At 36.4% G+C, this 15,921-nt stretch overlaps 1 protein-coding gene across 1 annotated transcript; it reads left to right on the top strand.

Moving 5' to 3' along the window:
- The first annotated feature begins 12,429 nt into the window (after positions 1-12,429).
- Positions 12,430-15,683, top strand: LOC148867683 (uncharacterized). Its single transcript, XM_088974418.1, has 3 exons — positions 12,430-12,889; positions 13,223-13,635; positions 14,060-15,683. The coding sequence occupies exons 1-3, from the start codon at positions 12,827-12,829 to the stop codon at positions 15,333-15,335; spliced, it is 1,752 nt and encodes a 583-aa protein (XP_088830544.1). The 5' UTR covers positions 12,430-12,826; the 3' UTR covers positions 15,336-15,683.
- The last annotated feature ends 238 nt before the right edge of the window (positions 15,684-15,921 follow it).

The raw sequence follows: 15,921 nt of genomic DNA, 5'->3' as shown, positions 1-15,921 counted from the left end.
AACTTTCTATTTCTATCTTATATTTTAGGCCAATTTTTTTAAACTATGCTTATGGTTTAGCTATTGTTTATGGCTACCTCTACTGTTTCAAAAGTTATTAGGAAAAAATTTCGATCAATACCCTATACTTTAGCTCAAGTGACAATTTGATCCCCAAACTTTAAAATGCGATAATCTAATACCCAAACTTTTAATTTGCGACAATCCAATGTCTGATGCTAATCTACTGTCAATCAAAGCCATCCCTTAATTCAGATGCATTTTAAATAATTTCATAATACAAAAACTGGCATTTATGATAATATTTGGACCATTTTACCCTTTTTCTTTCTTTTCACCCTATTCCCCTTTCTCTTCAATCCAGGTTGAAGGAACAGTAGAGGTGGCGTTAACGGACTGTTCTTCATTCTTCAGATTTAAAATAAACCTAAAAGAGAGATTCTCTTGCCTTCTCTCTCACTTTTGTTGCATCTACAGGGCATGAATCTGCTGTAATTGAAAAAACACAAAAATGAACAGAATATAATAACCCCACATATTCCTGTGATTGCAAGAAACCACTTGAATGCTTCTGGTTAGTTAAACAATGATATTGAGAAGTTCATGCCAAAGACCACCAATGTTGTATTACTAAGCAGGTCAATCTTTCAGTAAGTTATTAAGTTAAGAATTTAACTATAATCCTTCGTCGCTGGGACAGGGCTTAATTGATCACTTTCAGGTCAATCTTTAAATCTCTAAACCCCAACTGTATGAGAGGAACAGGTGGTAGGTGGGGATCAAGCATCAAATATAGGCCCATCAAAACGCGAACAACAAAAGAGAGAGAAGCAAGCAGAAGAAAGCTAGAATCCAAAAACCATGTCTTCCGGATTCTCCACCGATGAGTGAGTCCCAACCGAAGAAGGTTGATCTAAACCATGTGAAATCTATTCAAACCTCTTCTGTCTCTCTATATGTGGGGCTCTGTTCTTCTGTTCTATCTATATCGATGGGGTCAATCAAACCAGACACTTAGTCAACACTTCGACGAAGGAACTCGATAGCTTCTTGCCTGCTCCACACAAAGCTCGATCTCCCCCCAGTGTTGAGCTCAAGCTTTCCCAACGGCGAAAAGTCGTTGTGTTACCCAATGATTTTGAGCTTGTCTCTTTACAATCACGAACTTATACTTCCTTTAGGGACTTGATGCCTTCATCCCCTGGCGCAGTAGTCCAATCTCCGGCCGGCCCCGGTTCTCAGTCCGGCCATGAAATTTCCATCAAGAACCGCCTCATCAAGCAGGATGCCTAGGCTTACCTCTAACCCATGTCTTCGCTCGTGGGCTCCTCCGGCCGGCATTTCTTCCGGCGGATGTGGACCAGGTTTTTCGGCGAGTACTTGAGGAATGCGGTCAGTGCATGTATTGGGTTTATTAATCGGAAACGCGAGTCTTTGATCGATTGCTCGACAACATTTGGGTAGGATGGAGACATGAAGGTCGACTTTAGTAATGGTAGCTACCTACCTCGCTGACGGTGATCGGTGATGGTAACGGTGACTATTACGAACCTCTGTGTAATTGACAAAATAGATTTTGTTTTCAATGTGAATTTAATACCTATACTTTCGTTCAAACTTCCGTTTCTTATAGAAAGAGGTGGAGAGAGATGCAAACTAAAGAGAAAAAAAATGAAAAATTAACTGTAATTAATTGGAAAAAAAAAAAAAAAAAGAAGAAAAGAACAATCTTTGGATTACAATTTGTGTTTTTCTTTCTACATTTTCTTTCGCTTTTCCTTCTAGGTTAGCGTGGCCGTCTACGAAGAGTTTCATCCATAGTTGTTTGATGAATGGTGGTGGCTTTGTCTATGACCAGACTCTGAGCTGGTGTTGGGCGCGGTTTAGCGAGTTGGGTGAAAAATTGCCACCCCTAATGTTCCACAGCACCTCCCATAAGAGTGTAAATGTAAATATAAGTTCACATTCTCTGCCCCACAACGTTTCACAGTACATCCCTATTAGAATCGATGATGTCATCATCAAGAAATGTTCTCAATATACGGCAAGGATGTGCTATTAGACATTGTGAGGCGGGACTTTGTGGGGCTGAGATGTGAACTCTAGAAATACTATATTGAAGGTTTATACTGAAACATATTTGATTTTGTATTTTTTTTTCAGGGAAAAACGTATATAGTAGGGCAGGTTCAAATTGATACAGAAACACCACATCATGTGTTTCACACATAAGGTGTGTTGAGACATCGAAGTCTTGTGCCAACTATTGTTATGTCACATTTAGGATTCCTACAACTTACTTGTATGTTACTATGTACCTATTTGTTTTTGGGAAATTGTTTGAAATTTATTATGATTTTTTAGCATTTTTCTTAAATTCATCACAACTTTTCAAAACGTCTAAAATTCACCATGTCAGTAAGTTTTTATTTTCCAAAAACTCAACTTCCATTAGTGCACCATTAATGTTTCTTAACAGAGGTGTCCATGTCAGCATAAATAACAATTTTTATGACCATATCACCCTTGAATGACGAGTTAGAGGAAAATGGACTTTTTTCATTTTTCAATTTTCATTTTTTTTTACATTTTTAGTGTTTGTTATAATTTCTAATGTTTTTATAATTTATGTTTTTTTTTTTACATTTTTCTATTTTATACCATCTATAAAATTTCCTGATTTTTTTTGTTATTTATTTGCAATTTCTGTGTTTTTTCTATAATTTTTGGTGTTTTTCTACAATTTTTATTTTCTAGTTTTGTTTTTCAATTTCTATAGTTTCTACAATTTGAAAATAACTTTTTATTTTGTGTGCAAATTCTATAATTTTTTTATATTTTTTTAATTTCTGTGTTTTTATATTTATTTTATATTTGAAAATATTTTTTAAACTTTTTCCTTTTTTTCATGTCTAAATATTAAATATATATATATATATATATATATTATATTTTTCTATGAAAGTTAAAATTGTAATATATTAACTTTTTCCTTTTTTTCATGTCTTTTTAACGTCAAGTTAGTGACATGGTGAGTTTTAGACATTTTGAAAAGTTGTGAGTTTAAGAGAAATGCTGAAAACTCATGATGAGTTTTTGACAATTTCCCGTTTTTTTAGGTATCTAATGGGACAAATTAGTTGATCACGTAATTGACCAATTTTTCCGTCGCATTGTTATAATGGCTCATGTAAAGCAATTTTTCAAAGAATATTAATTCGCTGCGTAACTTATACTTTCTTAAAGAGTGGGTAAGTTGTTTATTCACTTGTCAAAAAATGTAAATTCTCTACCGCCTTTACCTAGATAAATAAAAGCACTTAAAAACACTGAAATCAAAGTTACTTAACAACTTTTGCTCGAGAATCACTTGTCTGGATTAACACGTTACCAGGGTACCGAAAAGCGAACAGGGCAAGATTATTCCTGTGACACCCTCCATTTCATTTGAAACTAACCCTTGATCAAGAGTCCAGGATCATAGATCTCACTGTGGGTCAGTTTATTGACCTGCGCCAGGGGATAAACACAGAGGTCTCTCTTTGTTGGAAGTGATCAATGGATTGGGTTTTACTTGTTTGTGGCTTTGTGCGATACAAATCATATTTGTGATCGTTTGTGCTCCACGTCGGTAATTATTCTTTGGAGTCATCTCAAACCCAAGTACATGTGGGTAGAAGGGGAGGCTTGACTAGTCTTGCCACGTTAAAGATATAATGGTAGAATCTGAGCTTTTCTCATGGATTCTTATTTCTTAGGGTTGCAAATGTTATAGGTTTGAACTTAATATTTGATAATTTGATCATTTTTAAATTGGATGGAATATATCTGGCTCAATCACTCATTATGATCCCATCCCATGTGATATTCTTTTAAGTATATGTACTTGTATCTACTAGTCTCAATTATGTTCCCATTGGATTGAATCCAGATCGAGTTCGATATGTGATATTCAAGTAAATCAATTACAGAGTCCGAGACTTGATTTATTTGTATATCTAATGACCTGCATGCACTGTAAAGTGTATTGGGTTATTGATGGGGTGGGTTCTCAGTTCTCACATCCCTGTGGCATGTCAATTCAATCTAATAAACATTTTGGACCATTTTAGATTGGTCCAATTTAATGTCTGAATCGTCTAATCTGTTCAAATTCATTTTAATTTAGATTGATTTCAATTCAAATCTGGTCAATTGACACTTAAATTCTTACCTTCTATCAATAGATCAGATATTGGTTTAATTCAATCCAATCTAAAATTATAAATTTATTACGGATGGATCTGATTTAGTCCAATCCAATAAATACTTTAGACTATTAAGTCTGGATTGGTTCAATTCAATATCGTCATAGCTGGAGCTACCAAGTACCAACTGCTTAATTTGATGGTTGCTCAATGAAGAGAGGACCCACGAAACTGAACATATTGTCTCAGCAGTAACAACATTTGAAGCCCAGATTCAATTATTTGGCTTGTAAAAATGGCCCAAATCTAAAGAATGTCAAATGGAACAACATTTGAAGCCCATATTTTGCAATAACTTTTTTTCTCTTTGCCTTTTAGGGGTTCTCTTTCCTTTTATTTTTATATTTTGAGATGGGAATCGGCTCACCTAGGAAAAGTGTTGGTGAAGGAAGTGATTTGTACTTGTAGATAATAGTTTTTAGGCTATTTGGTTTGTGGGATGAGAAGAGATAAAAAGAAGAATATTTTCATATATTGCTTGGTTTGTTGTCAGTCACGAGGTGGGATGGGAAGAAAAGGGGTTATTGTTCCCAATTCTTATTCTTGAGATGTGAAATCCCACCATTTTGGTGTGAAACAAGTGGGAAGGGAGGGGGAAAATTTGTCTAATAAGAAAAACACCTTCCTTAAGAGTCAATATTAGACCTAAGACCCATTAATAAATTATTAATTATTTTATTATATTAATTAAATTAATTAATCAGAAATATAGTTAATAATTAAGTAATTAATGAATAATTGAATAATTATTCTTTATTAATTTACTTAATAATTAAATAAAATAAATTAATTAAAAATAACTAATAATACAAGAATGATTAATTAATTCATGATAGATATTAATAAAATAAAGCATTAACTAAAATTTAAACTATTATTTTTTAATGAATAAGAAGTTAACTAATTGTTAATGTTAATTAATTAATCTTTAATAATAAATTAATAATAGAATACAAAAATAATAAAAATTACTAATTAACTAATTATTGTTATTGGTGTTGATTTTCCCACTACTTTTCCTTTTGCAACTGAATGTGAAGAATTTCCACCCATTTTCTCTTTTTCATCTCATCCCATCCTATCCCACCAAAATCTTCCCTTGAACGAAACACAGCCTTAAGTTTTCCTAATTGAAGGAAACAAGGTGGCAATGTTTTTAACCAATTGTACCGATCCGGTTGCCCATATTAGTGCTATAATCACCACTTTGATTTTGGGTTGATTTTTTCACCTACCATATTATAAAAGTTGTTGGCTTGGTCAACGACCAATGGACCTGGATGACCCATTTTAATGGATCAGCTTTTGTATTATCAGGTGACCCAAGTGAGGTGAGTCTGATGGTTTGTCTACCTAAAATAGGCATTTGATTTGGGTATATAAGATTAATGAAAAATAATTGCTCACCACCATTCAAAATTTTGGCCAAAATAAATTATAAATCCACCATCCACCCAATATTTTTCATATATGGTTTCTATTAGTGAAGCAAAATTTTCTGTGAAATGTCTTTTTATTTTATTTTATTTTGATATACAAAGTTTAACATATATACATACATACATACATATATATATACATACATACATACATACATATCGATATGTTTGGATGATGGAAGTTTTGTCTTTAATCTACTATTTAATTCCTAATATAATATGATATTTAAATTGATACCGGCCGCACCAAGACTAGGAGAGAGGAGAGAGTGGAGAGTGGAGAGTGGAGAGATCTCATTTTGTTGAAGCTCTTTGTAATATTTGTATATTGTGGCTTTCCATTTTCAAAAGAGAATGCTTGGGGCCAACCATTAGGCTCAGTTTAGGAGTACAATTACAAATATGTAGAGTGTAAAATCTTATATTTTATATTATTTTAATGTATTTGTATCGCATATATTTACATTTGTATTCTTTCTAAACTGAGTCTTAGGTTGTGTTTGATTGTAATGTAAATAAATTTGCACTGATGCAAAATTATAGCGGTGCAAATGATTTGAATGTAAATTTTGATCTAATTTTGTTCAAAATTTTAACTTATTTTGTTTGATTTAAGTACAAATGAAGCAAATTAAGACATAAAGCATAATAAAGTAAAACCCAAAATGAAATTAAATGAAAATTTGCATTTCTTTTTCATTTGCACTCCCATGCCTTTTAGTGCAAATAAAATTGGACTGCAACCAAATATGGCCTTAGGCTCAGTTTGGAAGTAATACAAATACAAATATGTAGAGTACAAAACCTTGTATTTTGTATTATTTATATGTATTTGCACTCTTTCCAAACTGAGTCTTAGATTCTGTTTGAGAAGAATGTAAATACAATAATGTTTAATACAAATGCAAATTTGTCTCCTTCGAAAACATGTAAATTTAGTTTCACTTTGTGTTAATAATTTTGTACTCTTGTCAAATGATTTTAATTTATAGTAGATAGAAATATGAACTCAATCCACCTTTTTTATATATTGACCAATTTTGAATGCAAAAATTTGCATCTATTTTGAATACATAAATATACTCTTACCAAAACCAGCAAAGTTGAATCAGAATCTACATACTTTAATTTAACAGTTTGGGTCCTAAAATATGAACCAAAACAAGGTCCCTTGTAGTAGCTGGAGCACCTCCAAACTGGTTTGACAGTTGGAGTTGAGTTGAGCGATCATAGAGGATTTGGGCCAACGAGGGCCTACGAAAATGGTGGCTCAGCCTCAGCAAATGGGCCAAATTGGCCAATGACTTTTGAATGAAAACTCAGAGTGTCAGATTGTCCAGCATATGATTCATCTTAACCTTATCTATTTAATTCTCAATTCTCAATTATTTGATTTCGAACAACTTGGTCCAAGTAAGCCATGAACGTGCAGTGGTGCAGAATTTTTTGCTCGCCTTTGAATCTGTTCTTCTTGTGTTGTGTGCGTGTATGTGGCTTTCTTTTTACACAATTGTGCTTTCAACTTCTTATTTTTATAGATAAGGCCTCTTCCTTCCATTTCGGATCTGTTACCCACAAAATATTCCTATATGTAAACCCATAAAAAATCACGGCCGTGTATTGAAAACATCTTTATGAATGAAAATGGGAGATATTCCTAATAGGCAACTTGTGGGTAGCAGATTCAAGCTCTCTTGATTCTACATGTGGGAATAAAAACCGAGGCAATTCATTGTAATTTGGTAGTTCATTCTTCTTTTGTATTACCAAAACAAATAGGGAGAATAACTGATCAACCCAGAGTCAGAATTTATAGGCTCAAAGTACTGTTGGATAGATGCCAACTCGGAATTAATGCCAATTTACAGACAAAAGTTGATGCATAAAGTGTGAGTTGTGATCCTTTTGAATGTTTATAACTCTGTAGTGTAAATCAAAAATCCGCATTGGACAAATCCGTACTTCTCCGAAACAAATATGGCCCAGGACTCCATGTCCATTCATTGGAATTGTTAAATGAAGTTTTTTTGAAAATGGAGCTAATTAGGACAAATATCTTGCAACCCAGACCCAGATTACAGATTGGACTGGGCCCAATGATGAATCATCCAAAATCAGAATGCCCACACCAATGGGTCGCAGTCTGATTCTTTAAGTGGGCACGCAGCTTGATTGGACTAACCCATAGAAAATGAACATTTAGGAGTGGCCAAGCTGGACAGCTTAACCGCTGAAAGGACTCCAAGGCGGAGACCCTTTTGATTTAACTTCAAAGCTAAGAGCAAACCATGTTACCTTGACATCCAAGTCAGCTTGCTGAGTAATGGCCCGACCGAATTGGACCGACCTGTCACTCTTTATCAGCCCCCCCCCCCCCCCCCCCCCCCCTCTAGGTCGGATTTTCAGATGCATTGTAAGACAGCATAAAAATGGATGGAGAGAGAGAGAGAGAGCGCCTTGTTGTTGTGACTAGGACTAGAGCCTTGGTGTCTTGCCTGTGCGTGGCTAGCCTTCTCTAATAAGTCTAACCCCGGCTCCAGTAACATTTAAATGGGGACATCACGTATATGGACAGCTACTCAATATTTATATCTGCCCATATCTATGGCATGTTAATATGGCCCCATCACGACAGCAATTTTCCATTGCTTGCTATATATATATATTAAATATTTAAGTTGATTGTTAATATTTAAGTTGATTTAAATAAAGATTTAAAATGTTACAACGTATTGGGGTGTATAGGGTGTATTGTATCGTTATGATCATTCCTTAATATATTAAATATTTAGTATTTTTGGTTTCTGTAATTTTCATGGGAGTAGGCCTTTCTAAGACTAACCCCCTTATAAAATTTTGGAAAAATAAAATAAAAGGAAAAATTTTTCCATTAAATTGGCTTATATTACTAAAGCAACAGAAAAGATATAGGGGGTGATTCTTCTGATTCTTTTAATTGGTACTCCAAAGTAGAATCTCAAATGCCCCCCAAAGATTCTTTTCTTCTTCTAAGAGACAGAATTCGCACTAGGGATCGTTTGAAAAAAAAAAAAAAAAGGGAGGGGCGGGGGGTTAATATTGATGACATTTGTGCTCGATGTGCACGTATTCAAATCAGATTTGGATGATGGTTTACCCAAATGTTCATTATCCTAGAAAAGATGATGGAAATATGAAAGGGTGGTGGGAGAGAATTTCATCTCATACCAAAGAAAATAATTTAGAAAAAAAAAAACTGTTTTTATTGTGTGGTTCATTTGGAAAAGTAGAAAAAGATGGTATTGCTTTTTCAGAGTATGTGAATGCTCATCAAAATGAAACAGATGGGGAAAACTATAAAGAATGGAACTCGATCATTTGTAAATTGGAAATGCCCAAAAAACAATGCTATCAAAATAAATTTTGATCATGATTTACCAAATAAATAAATAAATAAATAAATTTTGATGCATTAATGGAAATAAATGTGCTGTGGCTGCCATTGCTAAGAAACTGTAGTGATAAAGTTCTGGATATAAAGGCTTATTTTCTGGGTGAGGCCACTATCAGCCTGGGCAGCTTGGGAAGCCCATAATTTATCCTTAAATTTCAAAGACTCTCCCATAATTATATAGAGGGGGACTTTAAGCTTGTCATCTCTTGCTTGCTTGCGCAATGAATCTCAATCGCCTCGGAGCATAAGGAGGCGAATTTGGCTGCTGACTGGATAACCGCCCTTCAAGCCCAATCTTTTCCTCCAGGTTTCTTAAACTTTAATTTGCAAGATCTCCCTTTTTCCTTTGGGTTTTATTTGTAATTGTGACTTGGAGGGCATGCTACCCCTGTTTGTGTAGCATCCTTTTGGATCTATAAAAAATAAATAAAATTGGGAATTATGCTACCCCTGTCATCATTCTGTTAAATCGCCAATCACGCAATATACAAATCTCCCAATTTTGAATATTCTGTTAAGATCATGTTTGGGAGTGTTTATGTTAAAAATAAGTACTTATTAAAATAAATACTTATTTTATATTGGGTGTTTGATTGTATTTTTCTCTAATAAGCACTTAAATGAGCAATTGCGACTCGTGTCCTTTATTTTCTTTCAAATTTTGAAAACATCCAATCCAAGGTGAATGAATAAAAGTACTTTGATGGAAATGCTTTTATAAAAGTACTTTCATAAAAAGTATTTTGATAAAAGCACTCCTATAAAATACTTTTACAAAAGTGCTTTTATAAAAGCATTTTCGTAAAACTGTTTTTTTATAAAAATACTTATGTAAAAGGGTGGGGATGGATTGGTAAGTCATGTTTTACATGGGTGCATATATACATACGAATTTCTGCAGAAAGATGTAAACATGTCTACCTGTAAAACATTTGACAAGTTTAGCCTTTGTGTAAGCAGGGTGGCAATTGTTGACTTCCCAACACAAGCAGTTCCACATACAGGAATTACCAATGGCACTCTTTGGTGATGAAATCTAAAAGAAGAGTAACACTAAAAACAACATTAAAATAAAGGATAGTCCCATAGACCTCTTATCCAAAACAATTACTGATCTACTCAATTCAAGGATTAAAGTATCAGTATGGGTATCGTATTGGACAATTTGGATACAGATACACTTTGAAAACACATGGATATGAACAAAAATATGGAAACACTTGGATACGCTAGAGAAATGCATACAAATTTCATAAATACATTAATAATACTAAATTTAAGGTCAAATAGCCATCAATCGAGAGTCCAAACCACAAAACATATGCATCTATTATATTTTAATTAATTATTTTCTATTTTATTATTTTTAATTTCATAAAATTGATTTTATAAAAGTGTTTTTTGTAAAAGTACTTCTGCAAAAGTACTTTTATAAAAGTGCTTTTAAAATGCTCTTGTAAATATATTTTCATAAAAGTGCTTTAATGTAAAAGTATTTTCATAAAAGTACTTTTGTAAAAGTATTTTTGTAAAAATACTTTTCATAACATTACTTTTATAAAAGTACCTTTGTAAAATTGTTTCTGTAAAAGGGTATAATTAGTATTCTAAAAATTCACCGGAGACAACTACGGGAGAAAAGAAATTGAGTAAGTGCTTATTGTATAAACACTTAAAAAAGCTGGAAATTTGGACTTAAAAATTAAATCCTTATTTTTAAAATAAACACTTATTTTATACTTATTTCCCAAACACCAATAAGTACTTAATGGTTTAAATCCCCTCCCAAATAAACATTTATTTTCAATAAACACTTATTTTTAAGCACTCTCAAACATTGCAAAAGAAAAAAAAAGCAAAAAATAGAAAAAAAAAATTGAAAGATGCATACTATATAATGGAGCCTTCAATGTACAGCTTGACTTGACTATCATGAGGAACACCCAATAATTGGTACACTTAATGCCCAAAAAAAATGGTACACTTTATAGAGTCCATACCCAGCTCCTATATCTATATAAAATTAGAAGAAAAAAAAAGAACTTAAGAAGGAAGCATGTTACAAAGTTTAAGCTGAGCTGGACATTGAACAATTCCGAGCTAATGTGGGACCCAACGTATTGAAGTAACACGTGGATACAGGCTAGATGCATTAATGACGTGGCACGGGAGATTTGACCTACACGAGGTTGTAAGGACTTAGAAGGAGGTGTGGGGAAGATAAGAACTTGGGAATTGGGATGCTTAAAAGAGCTCTTCAACTCCATCCAACCCATGTAACTACATGGGTAAGTATGTGACTCGTTATTTAATTTATGACAAGTTGCTTATCACGAGTTGAAATCAGTCTTATAGTTTCCACAACATTCCACAGTACATCCTCATCGTGTATTGAAAATATCTTTGGATGATGTCTTATTATTTCTGATATTATCATACACGGCATGATATGCTGATTTGAGATGGCTTATCACCATGAATTTATTTATGTTAATGTAGTAAAAAAAATAAATAAATAAGCAATGCCCTCCCAAGGAAAAAATATGATTCTTATGCCTTATAATAAACATATGCGTATCAAACACTAGCGTAAACATCATAATTGATTATATAACTTAGTGGTAAGTAGCATATCCTCATCGGTTAGAGGGCTTCATTCGGGTGGGTCATCATATGTGAGATGTGAGATCATGTTGGTAGACTGTTAGAATGTATTTTGTTGGTAGGATCTGGTTTAAGACCAAGCTCCCCTCTGTACCAGTGGCTAACCCGATACAACCCATATAGAGACATATTGGAAAGCTATCGACACACTATGTATCGACCCATACGTGTGATACTTCTAACCTTATATCCCAACTCCTCTTATGGATGTAATGATACTTTTAATTACAAGATTGTCCCTATGATTTCTATCAAATGACCATAAACTCCTTCACCATTGTTACTCTATTTTGTATTAAATACAATTTGACAAAGCCAACATGGCTTTGCAAGTGTTTAAACTGTGATGACACTAGATGGAATCAGAATTGATTAATTAATTTAAGCCACTTTGTGTCAAATTTTAATTTGAATGTTCGCGAAAGGATGGCGGGACATTTAATTTAATTTTAATTATTTAAAAAGCAGAGATCAAACCAGCTAAGGGTATAATGGTAAATGGATAGATTACCAACACAGATGAATTTATGACATATCAGTATATCAGGGTGGTGACTGGAGACTGGTGACTGGTGACTGGTGAGATTTCTTGCACTTTCTGGGCGTCAAGTCTTTTTTCCCGGTAGTTGAACTCCAGTGTACCCGTGATGAGTTACCGACTGGAGTGACGCTTTTACAAGGTAAAGGCGGTCATTGGGTGGGGAGGGGACAGGGGTTCCTTTGTTCTCTTTTAATTCGGGGTTTGAGTGGTAGAGTAGTGTGAAAGCGAGAGAAGTATCTGGCCGACTGGCTCTGCGGAGCCAGCGAAGAATTTGAAGGATCAAAGCTTTCCCTTTAGTCAAATCTGGTTGTTGTTTTTAGGGTTTGTTTTCTCTCATTTCCCCCCTATTTACCCTTCCTAGGTTTAAAATAATCATTCCCTTCCCCTTTTCTCCCTTACTCTCTTTCTTTCTTTCTCCATTCTCTTCTCTGACTTTCTCCCCTTGATGGGAGTAAAATGAAGAGGTTTTGAGAGAAAATCGGTGGTTGATGCATCTGCAACCATGTCGACTTCTCCGTCTTTGGCTGGTGTGGAGAAGAAAAATTGGTGGGTTAGCAACAGAAAGGTGCGTTCCTCATTTCCTCCCCTGTTTTATTGAGCTTTCTTCTGTATTTCTCCTTTTTTTTTTGGGTTGTTTGGGGTAATTTTGCGGTCGACTTGTCGATTGTATGTTTTAATCCAAATGGATTTTGGGTTGCTTTTTGATTTTCTAGCATCGACCAAAAGATGGGTTTATCTTGCTTTTGGTTTTTTCTTTGATGAATTTCAGATGGGCTTACTGGATTTGTTTGTTTTCACTAAATCTTCAAATTCGATGACATAGGTTTTACATCTTAATTCTTAAAAGAAAAAAAATCCATATTGAATTAGCGGCATTTGCTTCCTGTTACTTGATCAGATTGCAGACAAATATGTGAAAGACGCTCGGGCCCTCCTCGCAACTCAGGAGCAATCGGAGATAGCTTCCGCCCTCAATCTCCTGGATGCCGCCCTTGTTCTCTCTCCGCGGCTGGAGTTGGCTCTCGAGCTCAAAGCTCGATCCCTCCTCTACCTCCGCCGCTTCAAGGAGGTCGCTGATATGCTCCAGGAACACATTCCCAGCTACAAAATGGTCACCGAGGAATCGGACCTCTCCTCCGATAGTTGTTCCCAGCAGCTCTCAAGAGAACAAGTTAAGCTTCTCCCGTCCGATAACTCCTCGTCGGATTCTGGAGAGCGTGACCTTTCGTTCAAATGCTTCTCTGCTTCGGACCTGAAAAAGAAGGTGATGTCCAGTCTATGCAAAAACTGCGAAAAGAAAGGGCAATGGAGGTAATTTTCTCAATGATTTCTCCATTATTTTTCTGCTGGCTTGACATTGAAGCTTCTTCTGTTTCCCGTTTTTCAATGGGTCAATTCAAAGTGAGACTATTTGATTAAGAAACTGATTAATAGGATAAAAATTCCTATATCATGTGCGGATCCGGCGCCAACCAAATAAAGCTGATGGTCATACCGGAGTTCCTCTGAATTCTACCTTTGAGTTTGACCCAAGCATGCCCTTCACATTTACAACGATGAGAAGGGAGAGAATGAATCTAGCTCGAATCTTTTCGAGGGTAGTGTCGTCAATTAGTAGATAGTCGTCGATCGGGGAAGAAGACAAATTTCTGTGAGCCGGCTGGTCTGCAAATCAGCCTGTTTGAATTAGTGAACCGGCTCTGACCTTCAGTTCACGAATGCATGATGTATGTAGGTACTTGGTTCTGGGTCGAGCCTGCTGCCATCTTGGGTTAATGGAAGACGCCATGGTTCTCCTTCAAACCGGGAAGCGCCTAGCCTCTGCGGCATTCCGGCGGCAGAGCGTGAGCTGGTCTGACGATAGCTTCACCATTTCTAACGTCGCAAGTTGCGGCAGTTGCAACGCTCCGGCAACACTGCCGCCAACCGAGTCCGAGAGTGTGACACAACTTGTTAGCCACATCAAGCTCCTCCTCCGACGCCGCACAGCCGCTCTTGCAGCCCTTGATGCTGGCCTTTACTCGGAGGCCATCCGCCACTTCTCCAAGATCCTTGACGGGCGCCGTGGCACCCCACAGGGCTTCCTTGCTGAGTGCTACAAGCACCGGGCGGCAGCCTATCGAGCTGCGGGTCGAATTGCTGAGGCCATCGCCGATTGCAATCGCACTTTGGCACTTGATCCCACTTGCATTCCCGCCCTTACCACACGGGCCGCCCTATTCGAGACCATCAGATGCTTCCCCGATTGCGTTCGTGACTTGGAACACTTGAAGATCCTCTATGACTCGATCCTGCGAGACCGGAAGCTGCCGGGGCCTGCCTGGAAGAGGCAAAATGTTCGGTACCGTGATGTCCCCAGCAACCTCCGCGCACTCACTGTGAAGATGCAGGAGTTGAAGCAGAGGATTGCTTCAGGGGAGACGGGCAATGTCGATTACTATGGATTGATTGGATTGAGGAGGGGATGCTCACGATCTGAATTGGAGAAGGCATATTTGCTGCTCACCTTGCGCCACAGGCCGGATAGGGCGATGAATTTTGTGGAAAGGTGTGAGTTTGTAGAAGATCGCGATCTTGATTCAGTTAAAGATCAGGCGAGAATGACAGCGCTTTTGCTGTATCGGATGCTGCAGAAGGGTTATTCGAGCATAATGGCTACAATCATGGAGGAAGAGGCAGCAGATATGCAGAGGCAGAAGGCTGCGGCTGCACTACAAGCAGCAGTAGCAGCAGCTGCTGCACTTCAAGTTACAGCTCCGGTACCAAAGTTAGAAGGGAAAGTGAGCAAGACAAGTGTAGAGATTGAAGATAGGAAACAACAGGTAGTTTTGTCAGATTACAATAAAGGCAGCAGCTTGGAGCAGCTGCCGGTGTCGGAGAAGAAGGGTGCAAAGACAGTATCAGTTTACCAAGGGGTATTCTGTCGGGATCTAGCCATAGTAGGGAATTTGCTGTCGCAGGTCGGGTTTAACCGTCCAATTCCGGTGAAGTATGAGGCACTCAGCTGCTGATGATGGTGTTCGACAAAATAAAAATTGTAGGAGGCATCGAAGGAGGATGCATGCATGTCGTCGCCGGAAGAGTGGAGATAATTGATCCTTTGATCCATCTGGTTCTGGTTCTTCATTTGTTACTTGTACAAACGAAAGAGAGAAAAAGATTAAGAAAACAAAAATTCAGCCGGGAAATTTTGTCGCCTTTACTCGTTATAGTTAGCTGTTGCTGGCTGCTGCTGCTCCTGATAATGTTCTAAAATTTTGCATTTTGCTTTGTTTTTGAATTCTTTTTCTGTAGATGTACAGACAGTGTAGTACAGTACCCAACTACCTATTTTCAACTTTTACATGTTTGGATCACAAGTCTACAACTTATCTCGATTTTTCTCTACATGAATGAATAATGAATGAATTGGAGGGGTTGGAAAGTGGATATGATTTGCAGAAAGAGGGAAGTAAGAGAATATCCACTTTGCTATAATTTAAAGGACACATGTGAGGTGGCAATTCTGGAATAATAGGACCTGCCTGATTTGCAAGGGCACCCTCACCCTGTGGAGTGTGGACTGTGGCCTTTTTTATATCTAATTTGTGCTCTGAT

This window comes from Nelumbo lutea, chromosome 3 (assembly GCF_056320005.1).
Source record: "Nelumbo lutea isolate HS-2025 chromosome 3, American lotus-T2T, whole genome shotgun sequence".
NCBI classification, from domain to species: domain Eukaryota; kingdom Viridiplantae; phylum Streptophyta; class Magnoliopsida; order Proteales; family Nelumbonaceae; genus Nelumbo; species Nelumbo lutea.
The sequence above is the reverse complement of the archived record's forward strand: the minus strand, read 5'-3'. Positions and strand labels throughout refer to the sequence as shown.